Source organism: Mustelus asterias, unplaced genomic scaffold, assembly GCF_964213995.1.
Source record: "Mustelus asterias unplaced genomic scaffold, sMusAst1.hap1.1 HAP1_SCAFFOLD_2021, whole genome shotgun sequence".
NCBI lineage: Eukaryota > Metazoa > Chordata > Chondrichthyes > Carcharhiniformes > Triakidae > Mustelus > Mustelus asterias.
The window spans coordinates 22501-40000 of NW_027591966.1; the positions used below are offsets into that span (position 1 = coordinate 22501).

Genomic DNA, 17500 nt, shown 5'->3' on the forward strand with positions numbered 1-17500 from the left:
CCTCCCACACTGACCGGGGTACAGAGCCCCTCCCACACTGACCGGGGTACTGAGCCCCTCCCACACTGACCGGGGTACAGACCCCCTCCCACACTGACTGGGGTACAGACCCCCTCCCACACTGACCGGGGTACAGAGCCTCTCCCACACTGACCGGGGTACAGACCCCCTCCCACACCCACACTGACTGGGGTACAGACCCCCTCCCACACCCACACTGACCGGGGTACAGACCCCTCCCACACTGACCGGGATACAGAGCCCCTCCCACACCCACACTGACCGGGGTACAGAGCCCCTCCCACACCAACACTGACCAGGGTACAGAGCCCCTCCCACACCCACACTGACCGGGGTACAGAGCCCCTCCCACACTGACCGGGGAACAGACCCCCCTCCCACACTGACCGGGGTACAGACCACCCTCCCACACTGACCGGGGTACAGACCCCCCTCCCACACTGACTGGGGTACAGAGCCCCTCCCACACCCACACTGACCGGGGTACAGAGCCCCTCCCACACTGACCGGGGTACAGACCCCCTCCCACACTGACCGGGGTACAGAGCCCCTCCCACACTGACCGGGGTACAGAGCCCCTCCCACACTGACCGGGGTACAGAGCCCCTCCCACACTGACCGGGGTACAGACCCCCTCCCACACCCACACTGACCGGGGTACAGACGCCCCTCCCACACTGACCGGGGTACAGACCCCCCTCCCACACTGACTGGGGTACAGACCCCCTCCCACACCCACACTGACCGGGGTACAGACCCCCTCCCACACTGACTGGGGTACAGACCCCCTCCCACACCCACACTGACCGGGGTACAGGGCCCCTCCCACACTGACCGGGGTACAGACCCCCTCCCACACTGACCGGGGAACAGAGCCCCTCCCACACCAACACTGACCAGGGTACAGAGCCCCTCCCACACCCACACTGACCGGGGTACAGAGCCCCTCCCACACTGACCGGGGAACAGACCCCCCTCCCACACTGACCGGGGTACAGACCACCCTCCCACACTGACCGGGGTACAGACCCCCCTCCCACACTGACTGGGGTACAGAGCCCCTCCCACACCCACACTGACCGGGGTACAGAGCCCCTCCCACACTGACCGGGGTACAGACCCCCTCCCACACTGACCGGGGTACAGAGCCCCTCCCACACTGACCGGGGTACAGAGCCCCTCCCACACTGACCGGGGTACAGAGCCCCTCCCACACTGACCGGGGTACAGAGCCCCTCCCACACTGACCGGGGTACAGACCCCCTCCCACACCCACACTGACCGGGGTACAGACGCCCCTCCCACACTGACCGGGGTACAGACCCCCCTCCCACACTGACTGGGGTACAGACCCCCTCCCACACCCACACTGACCGGGGTACAGACCCCCTCCCACACTGACTGGGGTACAGACCCCCTCCCACACCCACACTGACCGGGGTACAGGGCCCCTCCCACACTGACCGGGGTACAGACCCCCTCCCACACTGACCGGGGAACAGACCCCCTCCCACACCCACACTGACCGGGGTACAGACCCCCTCCCACACTGACTGGGGTACAGACCCCCTCCCACACCCACACTGACCGGGGAACAGACCCCCTCCCACACCAACACTGACCGGGGTACAGACCCCCTCCCACACTGACCGGGGTACAGACCCCCTCCCACACCCACACTGACCGAGGTACAGACCCCCTCCCACACTGACCGGGGTACAGACCCCCTCCCACACTCACACTGACCGGGGTACAGACCCCCTCCCACACTGACCGGGGTACAGACCCCCTCCCACACTCACACTGACCGGGGTACAGACCCCCTCCCACACTGACCGGGGTACAGACCCCCTCCCACACCCACACTGACCGGGGTACAGACCCCCTCCCACACCCACACTGACCGAGGTACAGACCCCCTCCCACACCAACACTGACCGGGGTACAGACCCCCTCCCACACTCACACTGACCGGGGTACAGACCCCCTCCCACACTGACCGGGGTACAGACCCCCTCCCACACTGACCGGGGTACAGACCCCCTCCCACACTGACCGGGGTACAGACCCCCTCCCACACCCACACTGACCGAGGTACAGACCCCCTCCCACACTGACCGGGGTACAGACCCCCTCCCACACTGACCGGGGTACAGACCCCCTCCCACACCCACACTGACCGAGGTACAGACCCCCTCCCACACTGACCGGGGTACAGACCCCCTCCCACACCCACACTGACCGGGGTACAGACCCCCTCCCACACCCACACTGACCGGGGTACAGACCCCCTCCCACACTGACCGGGGTACAGACCCCCTCCCACACCCACACTGACCGGGGTACAGACCCCCTCCCACACTGACCGGGGTACAGAGCCCCTCCCACACCCACACTGACCGGGGTACAGACCCCCTCCCACACTGACCGGGGTACAGAGCCCCTCCCACACCCACACTGACCGGGGTACAGACCCCCTCCCACACTGACCGGGGTACAGACCCCCGCCCACACTGACCGGGGTACAGACCCCCCTCCCACACTGACCGGGGTACAGACCCCCCTCCCACACTGACCGGGGTACAGACCCCCTCCCACACTGACCGGGGTACAGACCCCCTCCCACACTGACCGGGGTACAGACCCCCTCCCACACCAACACTGACCGGGGTACAGACCCCCTCCCACACTGACCGGGGTACAGACCCCCTCCCACACTGACTGGGGTACAGACCCCCTCCCACACTGACTGGGGTACAGACCCCCCTCCCACACTGACCGGGGTACAGACCCCCTCCCACACTGACCGGGGTACAGACCCCCCTCCCACACTGACCGGGGTACAGACCCCCTCCCACACCAACACTGACCAGGGTACAGAGCCCCTCCCACACCCACACTGACTGGGGTACAGACCCCCTCCCACACCAACACTGACCGGGGTACAGAGCCCCTCCCACACTGACCGGGGTACAGAGCCCCTCCCACACTGACCGGGGTACAGACCCCCTCCCACACCCACACTGACTGGGGTACAGACCCCCTCCCACACCCACACTGACCGGGGTACAGCCCCCTCCCACACTGACCGGGGTACAGACCCCCTCCCACACTGACCGGGGTACAGAGCCCCTCCCACACTGACCGGGGTACAGAGCCCCTCCCACACTGACCGGGGTACAGAGCCCCTCCCACACTGACCGGGGTACTGAGCCCCTCCCACACTGACCGGGGTACAGACCCCCTCCCACACTGACTGGGGTACAGACCCCCTCCCACACTGACCGGGGTACAGAGCCTCTCCCACACTGACCGGGGTACAGACCCCCTCCCACACCCACACTGACTGGGGTACAGACCCCCTCCCACACCCACACTGACCGGGGTACAGACCCCTCCCACACTGACCGGGATACAGAGCCCCTCCCACACCCACACTGACCGGGGTACAGAGCCCCTCCCACACCAACACTGACCAGGGTACAGAGCCCCTCCCACACCCACACTGACCGGGGTACAGAGCCCCTCCTACACTGACCGGGGAACAGACCCCCCTCCCACACTGACCGGGGTACAGACCACCCTCCCACACTGACCGGGGTACAGACCCCCCTCCCACACTGACTGGGGTACAGAGCCCCTCCCACACCCACACTGACCGGGGTACAGAGCCCCTCCCACACTGACCGGGGTACAGACCCCCTCCCACACTGACCGGGGTACAGAGCCCCTCCCACACTGACCGGGGTACAGAGCCCCTCCCACACTGACCGGGGTACAGAGCCCCTCCCACACTGACCGGGGTACAGACCCCCTCCCACACCCACACTGACCGGGGTACAGACGCCCCTCCCACACTGACCGGGGTACAGACCCCCCTCCCACACTGACTGGGGTACAGACCCCCTCCCACACCCACACTGACCGGGGTACAGACCCCCTCCCACACTGACTGGGGTACAGACCCCCTCCCACACCCACACTGACCGGGGTACAGGGCCCCTCCCACACTGACCGGGGTACAGACCCCCTCCCACACTGACCGGGGAACAGAGCCCCTCCCACACCAACACTGACCAGGGTACAGAGCCCCTCCCACACCCACACTGACCGGGGTACAGAGCCCCTCCCACACTGACCGGGGAACAGACCCCCCTCCCACACTGACCGGGGTACAGACCACCCTCCCACACTGACCGGGGTACAGACCCCCCTCCCACACTGACTGGGGTACAGAGCCCCTCCCACACCCACACTGACCGGGGTACAGAGCCCCTCCCACACTGACCGGGGTACAGACCCCCTCCCACACTGACCGGGGTACAGAGCCCCTCCCACACTGACCGGGGTACAGAGCCCCTCCCACACTGACCGGGGTACAGAGCCCCTCCCACACTGACCGGGGTACAGAGCCCCTCCCACACTGACCGGGGTACAGACCCCCTCCCACACCCACACTGACCGGGGTACAGACGCCCCTCCCACACTGACCGGGGTACAGACCCCCCTCCCACACTGACTGGGGTACAGACCCCCTCCCACACCCACACTGACCGGGGTACAGACCCCCTCCCACACTGACTGGGGTACAGACCCCCTCCCACACCCACACTGACCGGGGTACAGGGCCCCTCCCACACTGACCGGGGTACAGACCCCCTCCCACACTGACCGGGGAACAGACCCCCTCCCACACCCACACTGACCGGGGTACAGACCCCCTCCCACACTGACTGGGGTACAGACCCCCTCCCACACCCACACTGACCGGGGAACAGACCCCCTCCCACACCAACACTGACCGGGGTACAGACCCCCTCCCACACTGACCGGGGTACAGACCCCCTCCCACACCCACACTGACCGAGGTACAGACCCCCTCCCACACTGACCGGGGTACAGACCCCCTCCCACACTCACACTGACCGGGGTACAGACCCCCTCCCACACTGACCGGGGTACAGACCCCCTCCCACACTCACACTGACCGGGGTACAGACCCCCTCCCACACTGACCGGGGTACAGACCCCCTCCCACACCCACACTGACCGGGGTACAGACCCCCTCCCACACCCACACTGACCGAGGTACAGACCCCCTCCCACACCAACACTGACCGGGGTACAGACCCCCTCCCACACTCACACTGACCGGGGTACAGACCCCCTCCCACACTGACCGGGGTACAGACCCCCTCCCACACTGACCGGGGTACAGACCCCCTCCCACACTGACCGGGGTACAGACCCCCTCCCACACCCACACTGACCGAGGTACAGACCCCCTCCCACACTGACCGGGGTACAGACCCCCTCCCACACTGACCGGGGTACAGACCCCCTCCCACACCCACACTGACCGAGGTACAGACCCCCTCCCACACTGACCGGGGTACAGACCCCCTCCCACACCCACACTGACCGGGGTACAGACCCCCTCCCACACCCACACTGACCGGGGTACAGACCCCCTCCCACACTGACCGGGGTACAGACCCCCTCCCACACCCACACTGACCGGGGTACAGACCCCCTCCCACACTGACCGGGGTACAGAGCCCCTCCCACACCCACACTGACCGGGGTACAGACCCCCTCCCACACTGACCGGGGTACAGAGCCCCTCCCACACCCACACTGACCGGGGTACAGACCCCCTCCCACACTGACCGGGGTACAGAGCCCCTCCCACACCCACACTGACCGGGGTACAGACCCCCTCCCACACTGACCGGGGTACAGAGCCCCTCCCACACCCACACTGACCGGGGTACAGAGCCCCTCCCACACTGACCGGGGTACAGGGGGGTACAGTTTGTGCTGTTTTCAGGTCCATTGAAGAGATTGCAGCCTCTGACAGTGTTAATCCTGATTGGTTTATAACTGCACAGCAAGATCCCAGATTGGAATCCTGGCTCACATTATTGTTACATTTTGGTTTGAAACATGGAGGAACTGAGTCACATGACCATTAATTAGTTTTAACAAGAAGCAAGAAACAATTATTAAACATGAGGATACAATACTGCTTCACTCCCACCTTCAGCTGAACAACTGCACACAACAGGTTCTGAAATCAACACGGATTATAAACTATATCTGAAGCTGCAATGAACACAGTCCCTTTTAAACACACAGATTGACTGTGGTCAAATACACCCTCCACCCTGAACCCAGGTCTGTGGATTTCTCCTCAGAATCCCCTCAGATGATTGTCACACGAGAGTTTCCAAACTCCACCCCCAAAAACACAGGGCCCGATTCTCCCAAAAACGTTCTAAGTGGTGAATTTACAGGAAACCTGGTGTAATTCACGATTGTTTTTCAATGGGAGATCAGACTCGAATCTCCCACACTCTGTGCATTGCAGAGGTCACCATTGTGAATATCATTAAAAGCTCGGGGAGGGCGGGGCCCATTCCCGCCGGAGTCGGACAGTTCCGGAACTCTGCGCATGCGCAGTGGCCCCGATCTGTCAGTCTCCCCATTTGCTGGCCAGCCCGAGAACCCCGCAGTGCTGCCCCTCCACCCCCCCCCCCCCCCCCCCCCACGGCCTGATCATGGCCCATACAAGCATTCCTGGATTCCCAGGTAAGCCCCACCCCCCTCGCAGCAGTGACAATCCCCCCCACCACCACCCCAACCGACCCCCACCCCCACCCTGGGAGGCAGACCCTCCCCACTCTGGCAGCGGGAACCCCCACCCATCGCCCCCTATGCCCCACCCCCAGCTGGCCCTGCCCCATAATCCCCAGCCCCTTGTCTTTGCCCCTTGGCCCCGCCCACTTTGCTTTGCCCCTTGGCACTGCCGGATGCCTGATGGGCAGTGCCAAGGTGCCCCCTGGGCAAGAGCACCTTGCCCTTTTAACACTGCCAGGGTGCCAAGGCCCAGGGGGCACCATCCCCCCACCACCCGACCCTCTGGGGCATCCCGATTGCCCCCACTTCACTCCAGCGGGGTCGCCCCACTAATTCCCCGAAAGTGGGGAGCTACTCTAAACCCCGCTGGAGTGTAATTGTACAGGCGGGGGTGTGAGGTGTTATTGGACCCGGAGATTTCAGTCCCGGGCCTGATAATCACATTCCGATGACACTGAAATCAGATTAAAATCACTTTCCCGCTATCCCGCCGGTTTCCAGGGTGGTCCCAACCTGCCAGATTTCCCAGCCCGACCCACCAAATAATTAGCGGGTCAGAATGGGAGAATCGCCCTCCCCAGGTTTTCCAAATGACACTTTTAAACAAAGCTTCCATTCCACATTTAACAGTGAATCCAGACTGAGATTTTACACAAACCCCTTTGGAACAAAGAACAAAGAACAGTACAGCACAGGAACAGGGCCCTTCAGGCCTCCAACCCTGCATTGACTCATGACGCTTTCTAAACTAAAGACTTTTTGCCTCTACGCTGTCCGTATCCCTCTATTCGCTGCCTCTTCATGTATCTGTCAAGATGCCTCTTAAACGTTGCTATTGTATCTGCTTCTACCACCTGCTCTGGCAGCTCATTCCAGGCACTTACCACCCTCAGTGTAAAAAAAACTTGCTTCTCAAATCTCCTTTAAATTTTCTCCCTTTTACCTTAAACCTGCGCCCCCTAGTAATTGACAATTCTATCCTGGGAAAAAGACACCCACGATCCATTCTTCTCATAATCTTATAAACTCTATCAGGTCACCCCTCAACCTCTGACATTCCAGTGAGAAAAAACCAAGTTTCTCCAACCTCTCCTCACAGCTAATGCCCTCCATACCAGGCAACATCCTGGTAAATCTTTTCTGTACCCTCTCCAAAGAGTCCACATCTTTCTGATGGTGTGGCGACCAGAATTGTACATAATGTTCTGAATGTGGCCTAACTAAAGGTCTATACAGCTGCAACATGCCTCGCCAATTTTTATACTCTATGCCCTGACCAATGAAGGTAAGCATGCCGTATGCCTTCCTGATCACCTTATCCACTTGTGTTGCCACTTTCAGGGAACTGTGGACCTGTACACCTAGATCCCTCTGTGCTAATACTTCTATTGGGTTCTACCATTTACAATATACTTCCCTCCTGCATTAGACCTTCCAAAATGCGTCAAATCTTTCCAGATTAAATTCCATCTGCCATTTCTCTGCCCAACTCTCCAGCCTATCAATATCCTGCTGTATCCTCTGACCATCCTCGTCACTATCCACAGCTCTCCCAATCTTTGTGTCATCTGCAAACTTACCAATTAGACCACCTACATTCTCCCCTAAGTCATTTATATATATTACAAACAGGGATCCCAACACCAATCCCTGTAGAACATCACTGGTCACAGATTGCCAGAACAATGCCCTTACACCGCTACTCCATCTTATATGACCGATCCAGTTTTGTATCCATCTTACCATCTCACCTCTGATCCCGTGTGACTTCACCTTCTGCACCAGTCTGCCATGAGGAACCTTATCAAAGGCCTTGCTAAAGTCCATGTAAACAACATCCACCGCTCTGCCGTCAGTAATCATAGAACCATAGAATCATAGAACATTACAGCACAGAAACAGGCCTTTTGGCCCTTCTTGTCTGTGCCGAACCATTTTTTGCCTAGTCCCACTGACCTGCACTTGGACCATATCCCTCCACACCCCTCTCATCCATGAACCCGTCCAAGTTTTTCTTAAATGTTAAAAGTGAGCCCGCATTCACCACCTCATCTGGCAGCTCATTCCAAACTCACACCACTCTCTGCGTGAAGAAGCCCCCCCTAATATTCCCTTTAAACTTTCCCCCCCTCACCCTTAACCCATGTCCTCTAGTTTTTTTCTCCCCGAGCCTCAGTGGAAAAAGCCCGCTTGCATTCACTCTATCTATACCCATCATAATTTTATACACCTCTATCAAATCTCCCCTCATTCTTCTACGCTCCAGGGAATAAAGTCCCAACCTATTCAACCTTTCTCTGTAACTCAGTTTCTCAAGTCCCGGCAACATCCTTGTAAACCTTCTCTGCACTCTTTCAACCTTATTTACATCCTTCCTGTAACTAGGTGACCAAAACTGCACACAATACTCCAAATTCGGCCTCACCAATGTCTTATATAACCTCACCATAACAAAGAACAAAGAACAAAGAACAATACAGCACAGGAACAGGCCCTTCGGCCCTCCAAGCCCGTGCCGCTCCCTGGTCCAACTAGACTATTCTTTTGTATCCCTCCATTCCCACTCCATTCATATGGCTATCTAGATAAGTCTTAAACGTTCCCAGTGTGTCCACCTCCACCACCTTGCCTGGCAGCGCATTCCAGGCCCCCACCACCCTCTGTGTAAAATATGTCCTTCTGATATCTGTGTTAAACCTCCCCCCCTTCACCTTGAACCTATGACCCCTCGTGAACGTCACCACCGACCTGGGGAAAAGCTTCCCACCATTCACCCTACCTATGCCTTTCATAATTTTATACACCTCTATTAAGTCTCCCCTCATCCTCCGTCTTTCCAGGGAGAACAACCCCAGTTCACCCAATCTCTCCTCATAACTAAGCCCCTCCATACCAGGCAACATCCTGGTAAACCTCCTCTGTACTCTCTCCAAAGCCTCCACGTCCTTCTGGTAGTGTGGCGACCAGAACTGGACGCAGTATTCCAAATGCGGCCGAACCAACGTTCTAAACATCTGCAACATCAGACCCCAACTTTTATACTCTATGCCTCGTCCTATAAAGGCAAGCATGCCATATGCCTTCTTCACCACCTTCTCCACCTGTGATGTCACTTTCAAGGATCTGTGGACTTGCACACCCAGGTCCCTCTGCGTATCTACACCCTTTATGGTTCTGCCATTTATCGTATAGCTCCTCCCTACATTATTTCTACCAAAATGCATCACTTCGCATTTGTCAGGATTGAACTCCATCTGCCATTTCTTTGCCCAAATTTCCAGCCTATCTATATCCTTCTGTAGCTTCTGACAATGTTCCTCACTATCTGCAAGTCCTGCCAATTTTGTGTCGTCCGCAAACTTACTGATCACCCCAGTTACACCTTCTTCCAGATCGTTTATATAAATCACAAACAGCAGAGGTCCCAATACAGAGCCCTCTGTATTCCAACTCTTACACTCAATACTTTGATTTATAAAGGCCAATGTACCAAAAGCACTCTTTACGACCCTATCTACTTGTGACGTCACTTTTAGGGAATTCTGTACCTGTATTCCCAGATCCCTCTGTTCAACTGCACTCTTCAGTGTCCTACCATTTACCCTGTATGTCCTGACTTGGTTTGTCCTTCCAAAGTGCAATATCTCACACTTGTCTGCATTAAACTCCATCTGCCATTTTTCAGCCCATTTTTCTAGCTGGTCCAAATCCCTCTGCAAGCTTTGAAAACCTTCCTCACTGTCCACTACACCTCCAATATACCACATTATCATCCAGATCATTGATATAGATGACAAACAACAATGGACCCAACACCGATCCCTGCGGCACACCACTAGTCACAGGCCTCCACTCAGAGAAGCAATCCTCCACAACCACTCTCTGGCTTCTTCCATTGAAAGAGTTTTAACAACACCAGGTTAAAGTCCAACAGGTTTATTTGGTAGCAAATACCATTAGCAGATGACACAAATACCATTGCTACCAAATAAACCTGTTGGACTTTAACCTGGTGTTGTTAAAACTCTTACTGTGTTCACCCCAGTCCAACGCCGGCATCTCCACATCAGTTCTTCCATTGAGCCAATGTCTAATCCAATTTACTACCTCCCCATGTATACCTAGCGACTGAACCTTCCTGACTAACCTCCCATGAGGGACCTTGTCAAAGGCCTTGCTGAAATCCAGGTAGACAACATCCACCGCCTTCCCTTCATCCACTTTCCTGGTAACCTCCTCGAAAAACTCTAATAGATTTGTCAAACATGACTCTGCCACTGTCACTGCCTCAAAATCTCAATCCATTTGTGAGACACAACCTTCCCAAAGCTGTGCGGGTGAAGTTGATTGGCCATGCTAAAATTGTCCCTTAGTGTCCCAGGATGCGTAGGTTAGAGGGATTAGCGGGTAAATATGTAGGGATATGGAGGTAGGGCCTGGGTGGGATTGTGGTCGGTGCAGACTCAATGGGCCGAATGGCCTCTTTCTGTGCTGTAGGGTTTCTAAGTTTCCCCGCACAAAGCCATGCTGCCGATCACTAATAAATCCAATATTTTTCCAAATGTGAGTAAATCCTGCCTCGAAGAATATTCTCCAATAATTTCCCGGCCATGATGTAAAGCTCACTGGTCTGCAATTTCCCGGATAATCCCCATTGCCCTGAAACAAAGGAACATCATTGGCTGTTCTCCAGTCCTCCGGGACCTCCCCTGTAGCCAGTGAGGATATTGCCATGCCCAGCTTCTCCTGGCAGTGTTGAGAGATGTTCACTCAGCTAAAGTCAGCTAAAACCAAATTCAAAAAGTCTTTCTACCTCAAAAGGGCCCAGTTGCTAAGCAACAGTCACATGCTTCTGCTAGATTTACTTTTCACATTGTAGCCCTCTCTAAGCACAATCGAAGCACAGTCTGAACCAAACAAACCCCCACACATACAAACACCTTTGTCCAGGATGAATCTAACGATAGGTTTTACCCTTCCAGGCACAGAAACATTAAATTAAACCCTTTAAAACTGTACCTTTTTACTAACATTTACCAATACAGATCTCTTAAAACTACTTTTGTTTTCTGACAACATTTCTTTTCTTTTTCCAGACTATGTGTCCAGATGTTTTCCGAGGGATATGGGGTGGGAGCCAGTGTCGAGATTCCCCAGTCCAAACACTACGCTCCTGTGACTGCTCAGCTGGTAGGTTCACAGTCCTGCTGTTTGTGTATATTTGTGTGCATGTGTGTCTGTGTGAACATACAAAACAGGAGCAGATGTAGGCCATTTGGCCCCTCGAGCCTGCTCCACCATATGAAGAACAAAGAACAGTACAGCACAGGAACAGGCCCTTCGGCCCTCCAAGCCCGCGCCGATCACGATACCTGTCTAAATTAAATCCGTATACACTTATAGAGTCCGGATCCTTCCATTCCCATCCTACTGATGTATTTGTCTAGTTGCCCCTTAAACGCCGCTATCGTACCTGTTCCCACCACCTCCACGGGCAGCTCGTTCCAGACATTCACCGCCCTCTGTGTAAAAAATCTGCCTCGTTCATCTCCTCTAAACTTTTCCCCAGGAACCTTAAACCTATGCCCCCTAGTAATCGACTCTTCCACCCTGGGAAAAAGCTTCTGAATATCCACTCTGTCCATGCCTCTCATAATCTTGTAGACTTCTATCAGGTCGCCCCTCAACCTCCGTCGCTCCAGTGAGAACAAACCAAGTTTCTCCAACCTCTCCTCATAGCTAATGCCCTCCATACCAGGCAACATCCTGGGAAATCTTTTCTGTACCCTCTCCAAAGCCTCCACATCCTTCTGGTAGTGTGGCGAACAGAATTGTACACAATATTGTAAAGATCATGGCTGATCTGTTTGTGTTGAGTTCCACATTCTCATCCACTGCCCATTGCCTTTGATTTCCTTGTCTAACAAGAATCTTATCGACTTCCACTTTACAAATGTTCAGTGACCCCGCTTCTACTGCATCAGAGGCAGAGAATTCAGAGTCACACAACCCTCTGACGGACAATAATGTCTCCCCTTCTCTGTCCTACAAAGGTTACCCCTAATTTTAAAACCTGGTTCTGGACTGACCCACAAGAGGAAACATCCTTCCAATGTCCACCTTGTCAATACGGTTCAGGATCTTGTCCACTTCAATAAACTCACCCCTCACTCTCCTAAACTCTGGCAGAAACAGGTCCCGCCTTTTCAACCTATCTGAATTAGGCAACCCACTCATTCCCAGTGTCAATCCAGTAAACTTCCTCTGAACTGTTTCCACTCTGTTTACATCCTTCTTCAAATCAGGAAACTAAAACTGCACACAGTATTCAAGATTTTTTGGCATTGATTTTTTAATGGGACATGGGTGTCGCTGGCTGGTCCAGCATTTATTGCCCATCTCTAGTTGCCCTTGGAGGGCTGTTGAGAGTCAACCACATTGCTGTGGGTCTGGAGTCACATGTAGGCCAGAGATAGAAACATAGAAACTAGAAGCAGGAGGAGGCCATTCGGCCCTTCAAGCCTGCACCACCATTCATTTTGATCATGGCTGATCATCAAATTCAATATCCTGATCCCTCCTTCCCCCCATATCCCTCGATCCCTTTAGCCCCAAGAGCGAAATCTAATTTCTTCTTGAAATCACACAATGTTTTAGCCTCAACTACTTTCTGTGGGAGTGAATTCCACACATTCACCACCCTCTGGGTGAAGAAATTTCTCCTCACCTCAGTTCTAAAAGGTTTACCCCTTATCCTCAAACTATGACCCCTAGTTCTGGACTCCCCCACCAACGGGAACATTCTTTCTGAATCTACCCTGTCTAACCCTGTTAGAATTTTATAAGTTTCTATGAGATAAGAACATAAGAACATAAGAACTAGGAGCAGGAGTAGGCCATCTGGCCCCTCGAGCCTGCCCCGCCATTCAATAAGATCATGGCTGATCTTTTCGTGGACTCAGCTCCACTTACCCGCCCGCTCACCATAACCCTTAATTCCTTTACTGTTCAAAAATGTATCTATCCTTGCCTTAAAAACATTCAATGAGGTAGCCTCAACTGCTTCACTGGGCAGGGAATTCCACAGATTCACAACCCTTTGTGTGAAGAAGTTCCTCCTCAACTCAGTCCTAAATCTGCTCCCCCTTATTTTGAGGCTATGCCCCCTAGTTCTAGTTTCACCTGCCAGTGGAAACAACTTCCCTCCTTCTATCTTATCCATTCCCTTCATAATCTTATATGTTTCTATAAGATCTCCCCTCATTCTTCTGAATTCCAATGAGTATAGCCCCAGTCTACTCAGTCTCTCCTTATAAGCCACCCTCTCAACTCCGGAATCAACCTGGTGAATCTCCTCTGCATTCCCTCCAGTGCCAGTATATCCTTTCTCAAGGAAGGAGACCAAAACTGTACACAGTACTCCAGGTGTGGCCTCACCAGCACCTTATACAGCTGCAACATAATCTCGCTGTTTTTAAACTCCATCCCTCTCGCAATGAAGGACAAAATTCCATTTGCCTTCTTAATTACCTGCTGCACCTGGAAACCAACTCCTTGAGATTCCTGCACAAGGACACCCAGGTCCCTCTGCACAGCAGCATGCTGCAATTTTTTACCATTTAAATAATAGTCCATTTTGCTGTTATTCCTACCAAAATGGATGACCTCACATTTACCAACATTGTACTCCATCTGCCAGACCCTCGCCCACTCACTTAGACTATCTATATCCCTTTGCAGACTTTCAGCGTCCTCTGCACACTTTGCTCTTCCACCCATCTTAGCATCATCTGCGAATTTTGACACACGACACTTGGTCCCCAACTCCAAATCATCGATGTAAATCGTAAACAATTGCGGTCCCAACACTGATCCCTGAGGCACACCACTAGTCACTGATCGCCAACCAGAAAAACACCCATTTACCCCCACTCTTTGCTTCCTGCTAGTTAACCAATCCTCTATCCATGCTAATACATTACCCGTAACACCGTGCACCTTTATCTTATGTAGCAGCCTTTGGTGCGGCACCTTGTCAAACGCCTTCTGGAAATCCAGATACACCACATCCACAGGTTCCCCATTGTCCCCGCTCACTCTTCTAAACTCCAGTGAATATAATCCTAACCGACTTAGTCTGTCCTCATATGACAGACCTGCCATCCCAAGAATCAGTCTGGTAAACCTTTGCTATACTCTTTCTATAGCAAGGACATCCTTCCTCAGATAAGGACACCAAAACTGCCCACAATACTCCAGGTGTGGCCTCACCAATGCCCTGTACTATCCCTATACTGAAATCCTCTCGCTATGAAGGCCAACATACCATTTGCCTTCTTTACTGCCTGCTGTACCTGAGCGCTTACTTTCAGCGACTGATGCACGAAGACTCCAAGGTCTCGCTGAGTATCCGCCTCCCTCAATTTACACCCATCCCAGTAGAACATAGAACATAGAACAGTACAGCACAGAACAGGCCCTTCGGCCCACGATGTTGTGCCGAGCTTTATCTGAAACCAAGATCAAGCTATCCCACTCCCTATCATCCTGGTGTGCTCCATGTGCCTATCCAATAACCGCTTAAATGTTTCTAAAGTGTCTGACTCCACTATCACTGCAGGCAGTCCATTCCACAGTAATAATCTGTCTTCCTATTATTGCTCCCAAAGTGGATAACCTCACATTTATCCACATTATACTGCATCTGCCATGCAGATACCCACACACTCAGCCTGTCCAAATCACACTGAAGCATCTCTGCATCCTCCTCACAGCTCACCCTCCCACCCAACTTTGTATCATCTGCAAATTTGGAGATAATACATTCAGTTCCCTCTTCCAAATCATTAATATATAATGTGAACAGGTCAGGGCAGCAGATTTCCTTCCCTAAAGGGCATTAGTGACCCAGATGGGTTTTTCCCACAATTGACAATAATTTCATGGCCACCGATAGATTCTTAATTCCAGATTTTTTAATTGAATTCAAATTTCACCACCTGCCGTGGTGGGATTCGAACCCGGGTCCCGAGGACATTAGCCTGGGTCTCTGGATTACTAATCAAGCGATAATACTACCACACCACTGCCTCCCCTTAAAGTGATCTCACTAATCCCCTGTTCAACTGAAGCATAACTTCCTTACTTTTTTGATCAATATGAATATATTCCGTATAAATACTGCAACTTCCCAGAGCAGGCCAGAAGCTAGGAATACTGCAGCGAGTAACCTACCTCCTGATCCCCAAAGCCTGTCCACCATCTACAAGGGCACAAGTCAGGAGTGTGATGGAATTCTCCCCACTTGCCTGGATGGGTGCAGCTCCAACAACACTCAAGAAGCTCGACACCATCCAGGACAAAGCAGCCCCGCTTGATTGGCACCACATCCACAAACATACAGCCCAGACGGATGCATCCCAGGTTGCCGAGAAAGATAGGGGAGCAAATTGTGGAGCCATTGACAGAAATTTTCCAGGTCTCTCTGAACACAGGATTCGTCCCGGGAAACTGGAGGATTGTAAATGTTGTTTAAGAAAAGGGCAAAGGATTCCCAGGAAACTGCAGATCTCCCGGTTTAACATCCATAGCAGGAAAACAAATGCAGGCCAGGAAACAGGATAAGATAAATATACACTCAGAGAAAAATAATTCATACGAGGCAGTCAGCATGGCTGTGTCAAGGCCACGTGTGATCAGTTTAACGAGGTGACACAGACAGTGGGTGAGGGGAATGCTGTGGGGTTGTATATTTCAGAAAGGATTTGATACAGTGCCACGTGGCAGGTTAGAGAATAAATTAGAAATGTTTGGGGTTGATGTCCCCTTGGCAGCATGGATTAGAAGGTGGCTAAGCGATAGGAAACAGAGGGGAGGTAGAGATGGGCATTTCTTAGACTGGAGATAAGGTTATATAAGGCATTGGTGAGGCCGAATTTGGAGTATTGTGTACAGTTTTGGTCACCTAGTTACAGGAAGGATGTAAATAAGGTTGAAAGAGTGCAGAGAAGGTTCACAAGGATGTTGCCGGGACTTGAGAAGCTGAGTTAGAGAGAGAGATTGAATAGGTTGGGACTTTATTCCCTGGAGCGTAGAAGATTGAGGGGAGATTTGATAGAGGTGTATAAGATTTTGATGGGTATAGATAGAGTGAATGCAAGCAGGCTTTTTCCGCTGAGGCTAGGGGAGAAAAAAACCAGAGGGCATGGGTTAAGGGTGAAAGGAGAAAAGTTTAAAGGGAATATTAGGGGGGGCTTCTTCACGCAGAGAGTGGTGGGAGTGTGGAATGAGCTGCCGGATAAAGTGGTAAATGCGGGGTCACTTTTAACATTTAAGAAAAACTTGGACGGGTTCATGGATGAGAGGGGTGTGGAGGGATATGGTCCAAGTGCAGGTCAGTGGGACTAGGCAAAAAATGGTTCGGCACAGACAAGAAGGGTCAAAGGGCCTGTTTCTGAGCTGTAATTTTCTATGGTTCTATGGTTCTATAAGTTGAAAGTGGTGTTCCCCAGGGATCAGTGCTGAAACTCTTGCTTTTTCTGATTTATATAAATGGGTGTTGAGGGCAAAATCTCTAAATTTGCAGATGGGGAGAGCTGGGGAGAATAGTGAATTGTGAGGATGATGCTGAGGAACTTGAGAGGGACATCGACAAGTTGGCCAAATGACAGACATCTGGCAGAGGAATTTCAATGCAGCGAAATGTGAGGTAAAGTATTTTGGTTGAAGAAACATGGGGAGAGGATTCCGGCTCAATGGTATAACGCTGAGGGGATTACAGGAGCAGAGGGATCTCAGGGTCCATGTGGTGGTGTGGTAGACAGTGAGGAAGGGTGTCGTA

General features: G+C 53.5%; 1 protein-coding gene across 1 annotated transcript in view; it reads left to right on the top strand.

Annotated features, from left to right (window-relative positions):
* The window catches only part of agxt2 (alanine--glyoxylate aminotransferase 2), a gene marked incomplete at its 5' end in the record, with an annotated part of 60752 nt that overhangs the window by 21577 nt on the left and 21675 nt on the right, over window positions 1–17500 (top strand). Inside the window, 1 exon segment of the mRNA XM_078207067.1 lies at window positions 11757–11850. Coding sequence (XP_078063193.1) covers window positions 11757–11850 — 94 coding nt within the window.